This window comes from Psittacula echo (assembly GCF_963264785.1).
Source record: "Psittacula echo genome assembly, chromosome: 7".
NCBI classification, from domain to species: Eukaryota; Metazoa; Chordata; class Aves; order Psittaciformes; family Psittacidae; genus Psittacula; species Psittacula echo.
Genome location: NC_137740.1, coordinates 332,830 through 343,617, shown reverse-complemented (window position 1 = coordinate 343,617; position 10,788 = coordinate 332,830). Strand labels below are relative to the sequence as shown.

General features: G+C 38.2%; 1 protein-coding gene across 1 annotated transcript in view; it reads left to right on the top strand.

The window, feature by feature from the left end:
- Window positions 1–815: 815 nt before the first annotated feature.
- The window catches only part of MSH4 (mutS homolog 4), a gene marked incomplete at both ends in the record, with an annotated part of 30,652 nt that continues 20,679 nt past the window's right edge, over window positions 816–10,788 (top strand). The window contains 5 exons of the mRNA XM_080623339.1: window positions 816–1,083; window positions 3,232–3,393; window positions 6,197–6,360; window positions 8,962–9,072; window positions 10,120–10,235. Of these exons, the coding sequence (XP_080479465.1) occupies window positions 816–1,083; window positions 3,232–3,393; window positions 6,197–6,360; window positions 8,962–9,072; window positions 10,120–10,235 (821 nt within the window). The remainder of the gene's footprint in view (window positions 1,084–3,231; window positions 3,394–6,196; window positions 6,361–8,961; window positions 9,073–10,119; window positions 10,236–10,788) is intronic.

Here is a 10,788-nt window from a genome sequence, read left to right as displayed (position 1 = left end):
TTGATGACAAGCAGTAGCTGGAATGGGCACCTGCAGCCTGCCATCCATCACTGCCGTGACGCTGAAGTTCCTGGTACCAGGCTGGTGATAACTCGCTGCTGAGAAAGCACGTGCTGTCTGAACTGTGAGCAGATGCCAGCAGAAGAGCTGCAACTGCTGTCATTTCAGTTGTGAAGCTGAATATCCATCAGACTGCAGTTGTCCGTGAAGAGCTGTGGGCTGGCAAGGGCTGGCTTCTGTTTGGAGTGTTTTTTAATGCAGGTGTGTTACGTTCCAAGGACGAATCTTGTCTAGTCAGGATGTTTATTGGAACGGTTTTAGTGGTGTGTATACATGCTAATGCACAAAGTAGTGTCACAGTGTGCTAAGGACATGTTCTAACACAATTCTTGATGTACACAAGCTTTATGGTTGTTATTGGGATCTTTTAGCACCTAAACTCTTGAGCAGGGAGGACGTGGCTGGTACGCTGCTGGAGCAGTTTCTGGATACTGAAGAACATATGTGGGACAAATTGCATATAAATGTTTCGCTCCCGGTTTTAAGGGTTCCCTTTCCTTGCACTCGGGCCACCCTTTTTACTGCGTGTTCAAAGCGGGACTGGTTGCGGGCCGAGCAGCGCTGTCTCCGGCAGGACAGCGCTGGCAGCGTTGGGCAGGGTGGGGCCCGGGCGCTGTTTGTGTCCGTGTGCGGCGGGGGCGGGAGGTGCAGGGCGCGCGTGTCCCCTCAGCGGCAGCCGGGGGTGGGGGTGTGAGAGCTGGGCGCAGGCGCCGCCATTGCTGTGGGTGGCGGTGGTCGTTCGGGGCGAGGCGGCGATGTTGAAAGAAAGCAGTAAGGCGGACTCGTACAGGCGGGAGGCCACCTCGGAGTCCTACACCGGCCGCTGCTCCTCCACGTCGGGGTTGGGAGGGCGGGTGGAGCGGCCGCCCCGCTATACCCTTGGGCTGCTGCAGACGCCGCGCAGCACGACGGGCAGCACCGGAGGTCTCTCCAGCGGCGGAGCGAGGCCGGGCAGCTCAAGCGGGGAAGGCCTCGCTCTCAGCCAGGTTGCCGGGGTGAAAGCGCCGGTTTCCGGAAGAGGAGGTGGGATGCTGCGTTGCCCTCTCTGTACGGGTCTCGGCCGCTTTCTTCTGTCGCCCTGACCTCTGTTTCGGTCGGTCTTCGCAGGGGCTGTTGCACGCGGTGGTTGCCTGAGGAGGGGCAGCAGTAGCAGCATCTCCTTAGCGACCTTTCTCTCCCCCCTCGCCCCTTCTAGCCGTCAGGACAATGGTGGTCGTTCTTCACACTTCTTCAAATAAATCTTCATTATTTTCTTTATGTGAGATTTGTAGATAGCATTATCTCAGTTTCCTGATGGGGTCAATAATTCGGTCTGAATTGCAACACAGTATTGCTTCATTAGAGACCTGAACAGCGTTCAGGTGGTTATGGGGTTTAGGTTTGATTTCTTTGGTGGTGTTTTTTCTTTTTTTTTTTTTTTTCTGTTTTTTGTGGGTTCCTTTTTTTTTTTTTTTTTTTGGTTGGTTGGGTTTTTTTTTTGTGTGTGTGTAGTTTTAAGTGCTGTTATCCTCCATGTGTTGTAAAGATGTTGAGGTCCTAAAATGTGACATTGCTATTGCCATCCTCCACATAAAGCCGCTGTTCACCCCGGGCTGCTGGCTCCCGCTGAGAACACGCCCCCTCAGCTCCTGGCTGCTGAACATGTGTGCACCAGCCAGTTCATAGATTTTCATCCTACCATGAATCTCTGTATTTTGACACAGAAAAAAAATGGTTCAAATTGTATGTTTTCCAGTGAAAAAAAACTATAAAAGGAGCTAGAAATTATTTTAACATTTGCTGGAATGCATTCTGAAATGCATACATCTTCATTACATGTAAACTGGGAGGAGGGTAACGTGGTTGTGGGTAATGTACGTGGTCAGTCATGAATCCTAAAAAATGCCAAACAACAAACAAACAGAATTTCAATTTGAGTAGTGCGTAACTTGTTAAATGCTGGTTTTAAAAGATACCCATAGACGGTTTGGTTCATCTGGTCTTGAAAATTACGTTTTTCCCCATGTTATGCCAGGAAAGCAAAGTCTTCTCTGCCGAACTTCTGAGTGAACTTATGCCAAAACCTAAGTGAATGATTTTTTAAAAAAGCATCACTATGCATTGCAGTGCTGATTTGTCCACTTTTAAAAAAGCAAGCAACCAACCAAAAACCCCAAACAAAACGGACTGAACTAATGATGTTTTGTTTTTTTTTTTTTCCAGATGTCACAGTTTTGTAAGGTCTAAACAAAAGCAAACAACCCCCACAAAAAACCAATATTGTCAGTATTTTTGTACCAACCATGAGGAAATGTCATGCAGTTAATGGGTCATCTGAGGACAGTGCTGAAGTATTCTGTCTTGTAGATCTATTTTTAATTTAATAGAAGGAAATGTTTGGGCTTCCATGTCTCTTAATACCTGGAATTTTGTAACTGCTAAGTGGAAAAACTGTTTCTATTTCAATTCATTTTTATGCAACTTACAGCAACTATTCAAGCTAAATTAAGGATGTGATGTTGGTTTTAGGCATCTCAAGAGAACTGAAAATAAATATTTTAAATAATTCGTTAAACAGAAACATGATGTGAGAGATTTTGCAGGACTTAAAAATAGAGATAAATCCAAAGATACATGTGTAAAAGAAACTGCAGTTTCCCAGATTGTTGTATGATTTCTGAGAGCTGAACCCCATAAATTCTGAGGGAGATCATTCTCAAGCTGAGGAGGTTTTGAGCATGGTTCTTCGTTTTCTTTTATTAAAAGAAGAATGCTGACCTTCAAAAATAAATGAACCCATAAACACATGCAGTTTCAGGTACAGATTTACAAATTGATAGGCAAATGTAAGATGGAGCTGACACCACATTCATAACTTTAAGGTACATTAGAATATGAAATTATATGTGGTACAGTGATTTCTGTAGTATTTCAGTCTATAGCAATGCAAACAATGGCTTCCATTGGTGCTGCAGGTTATGTCATTGTGGAAAATAAGCATTGGTAAAGGTTTGATTTCAAAACAGACTAATTTTTATTTTATTTCATACTTCGTAGAGCTTCTGTGACATTAGAGGTTGTTGCTTGGATATCTCTTTAGTAAGAAAAATAAAGTTTTCAAAGTGGTATATGTGTGTATTGCTTTCTGAATAAAAAAATTTCTGTATTTTTTTTTCCTCCCCCCCCTTTCAGAATCATATTTTGGGGACAAAAGTTCTTGTGTAGAAAACACTAGCACACTGAATCTCACAAGTTCTTCTGTGCGAGGTCTGAATAGCGCATGTGTAGGAAAAACACCCCTCTCTTCTAGTAGATCTGTTTGCAGAAGCCATACGCCTCTTATGGGATATTCAGGTAAGATTAACAGCTATTAAAGGAAACAGTCCTACTTACATTTCTTACATTATTTTATTAAGCACACTTTATTTTTTAATGTGATCCAGTAAGATACTGAAGTGTATTCAAAACTCAGAACACAATGTGTTTTGTACTACAGAGGATGCCTGCCAATGCAAGATGTACCCATAGGGGAAAATGCTACATTAGATACTTGAGTAGATGTTTTGGTATTGCAATCTCTTGTCATTCTCCATTCATATATAAATTATCACTATAGTTATAATTCAGGCTTTTTTCAAATTGTTCAAAATGGATTTATTTTTGTGGCCATGTTGGTTTGTGTGGTGACTGAACTGAAGATCCCAAATTCATGCACATTGCTGATCAAGGTTTCTTAGGCTTGTAAATGCTTTGTACATTGTATATCATGATGTCATTTTCAAGTCTCTTAGCGCAAGTTTTACATGGTTTACATTGGTATCTTCAAAGATGTAGAACACTAGATCTTCAGAGGAATGCTTATCCATTGGGTATGAGCTATTTGTGAAAATGTTGTGCTACAGGTTAATGATACCTTGTGCCAGGTTATGTGTATCTGTGTGCTCTGGTAGTGCAGAAGTGATGGGATTCAAAGTTCTTTAACTGATTAATCAGTTCGGTCTTCGGTGTTCTTAAAGTTGTTTAATGGTAATTCTTTGAAGCAATGAAATTATTTAAATATTTATTTGAAAAAAATACCTATTCCTGATAAGAATATAAACTGGCTCTCCACTTGCCACTGAATTATTATTTTGCAAAATGTAAGTATCATGAAGTGTATGATTTCCTGCAGCTATTGTGATGCAGTTTTCTTTGTGACTACTCCAGGAATTGGAGTAACTATGATGTTGAAACCCACAGAGCAGATTTCTCTAGACATTATGCAACTTAACAGTGAAACAAGATCACTTCGTCAGTTTCCTTTGATTTTACCTGTGTGTTCTTTAGCCTGGAGAAGTTAATTTTTTCTGTTTTGTGTGTGACAGTCCTTAATCAATCCTTCACTGACCTTTAATGACTACAGCATATCCAGAATCTCATATTCTGCTATGTAACAAAGTGTATGTAGCAGCTGCTTTCCATAGTGTGATAGTTACTTCAGTATTGCTCAGTAAGTTACACATTTGCTCGTTTGAATAGCACAGTCTCACAATATTTGGTCGCAGATTTCCAAACAAAACATTGTTAGTAGCTTCTCCGGTAGAATTTGGAAGAATGCAACACCATTTTGCAAATATGAAACAAAAATTAGATGAGATACCAAAAGAAGCAGTGTATACATGTTTTTAGTTTTTCATAGACTAGGAGAATTTCAGTACACCGAATAAAACGACATCAACCCATTACAAGAGCACTGCTTCTTAAATGTGGAACATAATTTGGTGTGTTGGGACTTCATTATTATTGGTTAGACATGTTGTCGCACTGATTTGTGATGGCAGGCACCTAGCGCAAAATTGGGGAGAAGTGGGAGGGCAAGCTCATTTCATTCAACTTCTTATCACCCGAATTCTGATTGTGGATGATAACCTCATCTCTGAGACTGTCCAACTTCCCAGCTCACAGCTTTAGCTTTTAGGTGCCAGAAGAGTAATGCTAAGACAGTACTATATGAAGTGGTGTGGGAAGAGTGAGATGAAGGAATGTGTCAACCTTTGTCTCCAGGCAGCTATACTGCATTAAACCATAGTTGAACAAAAAATAGGCCCATTTTTGAAATTTCAGCTATTTGGCTAAATGACATGCGATGAGGAATCACAGGTCTGTTCAGGAATCACAGGCCTGTTCAGGTTAGATATAAACATCAGGTTTATTGTAGGTCTGTAATACAATCCCAAAGTAGATTTGCTGTATTGTGTTGGGCATATTGCTAAAGGAGTTGAGTTGGTGGTTTTATCTGCCGGGGGGGGTGGTGGGGGGAAGAGACTAGGTAAGAAAATGAGGGTTAGTGTCTTCAGGAAGGAAGACATTAGGCGTTAAGGAGCTTAATTTTCACACTTAGTCTTTGCAAGGGGTGTCTTGGAGAGATAGCTGGGTATTTGAAGGAGGAGATGACATTTGTTAAGGTTGTGATGATATTTGGGAAAATGCAAGCTAAAAAAATTTTCAGATATCAAAAATGATAAAAAAACCCTCCACACCAAAATAAAAATCTAGTTACTGGGACTCAAGCATACTATAGATATAGATATTAGAATAGTTTAGCATAAAATCAGATAAAATATATGTATTTGTGTATAAAAACATTTGTTTTCCCTAACTTTATCTAAGTTCCCTAACTAAGATCTAAGCAACCTAGATCAGTTGTGCCTTTAGTGGAATATTATGCTACAGTATCTCTCTGCAATTAATACATCTGATTTTAACTAATGGTAATAGCTGTGCATCATTTGAATTTAAATGGCAAGTGTTTAATAATAGCCATGCCTTTTGGCATGTAATAAACATTGGTTCTTTGTTTAGCACAGAGGTAGTGACTCAGAAAGTGTTTTCAGTTGCAACAGAGATGTGGTTAGTTCTGACAATCTTTAATTAATGTGTTCAGTCAGTCTTTTAATGTAAGATGTGATGATCATGCTTTGGAAAGTGCCTTGCCTGTATGGTGTGGCAAGTAAGGAGTTCAACAACCAGGATTTTTAATTTTTAATGAAATTTGTTAAATTGAATGGGATTTCCATTATATGGGAGTACAAATACATATTTCACTTGAGATGTCAAAGAATGATTCTGTGAACGTAAAGTAGTGGCTTGTAACCGAATATATGCAACTGTTTTACAGTTACATCCTCGTCTGCAGTCTCTACTCATACTGCTGCGTCAGTTATTGTAGCTGTAGTAGAAGGAAGAGGCCTTGCCAGAGGTGAAGTAGGAATGGCCAGTATTGACTTAAAAAATCCTGAGGTGATATTATCACAGTTTTCAGACAATACAACTTATGCCAAGGTATTGTTGCATATACTTAATTGCTGTGTCTCTTACAGGCTAATTATGACTTCCTTTCTTAAAAAAGCTTGTGACTAATGGGAACATAATAGTTTGTAGAAGAAACTTCTCAAATGTGAAAGTAACAAGTTCTAGAAAATGTGCAGTGTTGAAAGGACTGTTTTCCTTACTATGCCTCAGGTTTTAGATGAAGGGGAAAGAATGTTCTGCAAAAGAAAAATAGCCTTTGCAAAAACCAGTGTGTCTGAATTGTGAGGGAGTGAGATGCCTAGTTTTGAAGATCATTGGGCAATACCTGGTAGTAGAACTTGCAAATATTTTTCATCAGACAGAACAGCTCTGAGGGCAGAATGGCATTTATGGCATGGTAGGGTAGGGTAACTGTAGGTCTGGCTTTGTTTGATTGCATAAATATTCTGTCTCAGCTTGAACTGAAATTCACTCCATTTACAGCCAAGTATTCTGAATACAGAACTGAATATCCCAATTTGGAGAGTAATATCTCTGCTTTATGCAACACAAACATTAGTAAAACATCTAATGGTTTTGTTGTAGTTATGCATACTAGAAAATAATGTGGCTTGTAGGATCTTTACAATATTTGAAGGCATAAAAACTAAATTTAGGAGAATAAGTAGCTATGACTCAGGATATAAACAGCCATCAAATCTATTTACTAAAATATATGTTGTCTAATGTAATTCTTTTTTTTTAATCAGCAGTACTTTTAAAGCTTATCCTGATCTTGACACACGTGGGTACATATTAAACCTGGCAGCTACAGAAGTACTTCCGTAATACGCAGTACTAAAATTCAAAATGAGATGTACACCTTGAAAATGTGGGTGCATGATAAAATGTTGAGGTTCAGGTGATGATGTGGCAACTTAAATAACCATTCTCTTAAAGGTGTGGAAGTGAAAACTTGATCTACTAGTACCTAGGAGAAAAACCCTGTCCTGTGTAAGCAAAAGAATGTTAAGACTAGAATCTTGCAAGGAAATGTCGGATTAATTTTGTGGAAGCTGTTCAATGGTTTCATGAAGATTGCAGTTACTTCTAAGTGTAAAAGGCTTTCTTTTCAGCTAGCAATAGCTGTGTTTAGAGTCTCCCCTGTTCTACTGTGTCAAGGTTAACTGTGTTAGTGTCCCATGAAATTTATCTTTGTCAAACTGAGAAGTGTTTTAGCTGCCCAAACTCCCTCCCTATCCGTTTACTTTTGATTTTTGCTTTGCATTTAATGTTAAAATAATGTTACTTCTCTTAAGACTCATGTTTTGTCTTTAAATTATGGTAACACAACTTTCCTCTCTGCTACTCAGGCTTCTAACTTGTCAAGTTTACATCTTCTGTTACTGCTTGTCAGGCCTTGACCAGATTGTTCAATGTTTTCTTCCCTTACTATTCTAAAAGATGGCATTTTTTTTTTTTTGTATGCATATCTTTATATTTTTCCATTCAGATTACTGAGTTCTTCAGTCTGTGGGCATACCTGATACTGTATTGACCATCCAGTCAAAAAAACCCCAAAATCCCAAACAAAGAACCCCAAAACGAAACAACTCAACTTTCAGAACTTCTCCCCAAAGGCACTACATGGCTTAGTTTCATATCTCATTCTTTACCACGTTTAACAGTACTGTCTTATCTGCTGATCAGCTGCTTTTTTACAGTGTCACTATCCATGTTTTGCTAGTGATTGGTATCAAACTTTTTGTATTTTATTTTTCTTGTACACCCTTTTATTTTTGAATGTTCTGTAAGTTAATTCAGTGAAGTTTTCGTGTATTCTTTAAGTTCCTCAAGGTTCACTTTATCTGTGATGCCTCTGAAAAAAACTTCCTAATGATTACCAAACACGATGGGCAGCAGCAGCTTTCCCTCCCACCCTGCAATACCCTTATATTATATATTTTGTGTATTTTTTCTTTATGCTTGTTCACCTTTCCATTTTTACCTGTCCCTTCTATCACATCTTAAATTCTAAGCACTTAAAGTTTTTTCATGTTTCTTCCTTGAGAATATGTGGATGATTATATAAATGCATAATGTTTGTTCTCTCTTATGAAGTAAATAAATAGAAAAGCATTTAGTGTACTTTGAATCCCTGCAGCAGGTGTGTAAAAATGAGAGAAATGTTGTAAGAGGAGGTTACAGGAAAGGCTAAAGCAAGTCTCAATCAAAAAATTATTGCTATTCAGACATGTTACATTTCTTCATGTTCCAGAGCACCATTGACATTACAGCTGCAAGCCCAGAAAGCTGCTGTCTGTTGAAAATAAGTCCTTCTCCCATCTTAGCCATGGAATACAGTTCTGGATATTTATCTCTTGCTTTGACAACAAACATGTTTTGGTGTTGGACATGGAATAGATACCTGTCTTTTTTGTTAATGTGGTTTCATGTATATTTAGATACCCATATCTATAGATATGGATAAATTTTACTCAGTGTAGAACTCAGCAGAAAGTTTGGTCTTTATTTACAATATTTACACATATTTGTAATTTTTAAAATACAAGGATGCTGTAATTCTTCATTGCTGGTTCATATTTTAGATTATATATGGATTTTCATTGATTTTATAATTTTTTTGTTCAGGTCATTACTAAACTCAAGATTTTAACACCACTAGAAATCATAATGTCAAACACTGCTTGTGATCCAGGGAACACAACAAAATTGTTCAGTCTGATAACAGAACATTTCAAGGTAAGCTCTTAAATTTCATTCAATATTTTAGAGTTCTTGTTGATCACTTTTATACGATTGTTGATTTGAGAGCTTTCCACAACTTGTAAAACCCTGAATGCAATCAGATTTTGTGTGGTTTATGATTTTTGGGCCTAATTTTACCATGGTAAAGAATAAATGCAGTTCCAGCACTAGTAGATCTCATCTTAACAATTGCAGAGAGAAGTATATTTCTGATTAAAGACCCAGGTTTCAAATTTATAGTATTGAAATAATTTGAGCAATACTGAACCTAGGAAAGACTCAGAGGTTAAAAGAAATCAAGCAGTTTCCTTTGCTCCTTTTTTGTTCTCTCAACCTGATAAATAGATGGGGCTAATGTATCACAGAACAGGAGAAAGAGCACTGCAGGGTGAAAGAGCATGAGATAAATAGTGTATGTAACTTATAAGTATTAAAGCCTCGGAAGTTTTAAAAAACTCTGTATTGAATACTGGTTTAATTGCTCCCTTGTCTGTACTGCTGATGGCCTCTTCACGAGTCCTTTTCTGCTTCCTGACCTCTCCTCTTTGTTTTGCATATACCGCTTGCACATCCCACGCATAACATTACATTAATCTGTGTATCTTTATTGCCAGTTTACCACTGACAGCTTGATAATGATCCCTTGGACTTAAACCTTGACAAGAGAAAACTGCAGTTTCAGTGTCAGCATTGATGCTACCATGAAAATAATTTTCCATAGTCATTAATTTTAACCAAATCCAAGTTCTTTGTCTCATTCTTGAGAGCAAGAGCAATATCCAAGAAAAAGCCTACATTAATTTGCTCAAAACAGTAGTATGAGCTTATTTATATGTACTTATTAGCAAAGAGAAGGAAAAATGAGTGGCGGTAGTGTGGCTTGCATGTGCTAATAAGCTAGAATGAATACTTACACAGATTGCTAAACCAAATGATAGATTTTCTTGGAAACACATATCACTAGAAAAATAGGGAAGTTTGTCTGATGATAAAATCTTTGTAACTCTTAAAACTATCTGCTTTTCCCCTCCATCTTCACAGAATGTGACTTTTACAACTGTGCAAAGAAAATATTTCAATGAAACTAAGGGTTTGGAATACGTAGAACAATTGTGCGCGTCTGAATTCAGCACCATTTTCATGGAGGTTCAGTCAAAGTATGTTTAAATAAGCAAAAAACACACGGTGTTCAGATAAGTTTTTAACACCTTTTTGCATACTTAGCACACAAGTCTTGTGGGTTGGTGCAAAAGCTAGAAAACCAGAAGAGAGCTGTTCTTTTATTCTGCCCTCCAGTGTTTCTGATACATCTAGAAACTTGCATTGGAAGCCCATTACAGCCTTTTTTTTGTTTGGGGCTTTTTTTTTTTTTTCCTGTTATTGTTTTGTTTTGTTTTTGTTTTCATAGCTTTCCACTTTCTCCTCTTTGTTTTCCTTGTACCAACAATTTTAAGTAGTGGTCCTTGGTGACTTGAGTCTTCAAGTCATGTACTGAAATATGTATGTTTGAAGTACCAGGTATATAGTGTGGAGTGTCAAGTGTACAGACAGTCAAACATGAATATTTTATTTACATGCATATATGTGCACTATTCATGGGTTAGTGCATACCTAAAACATACTGTGTTTTCAGTGCTATCAATCCCGGTAGTTGTCAAGCACAAGTGTGAATGTAATTTCTGTAGTGCAGTGCTTGGTTTTGTGGTATTT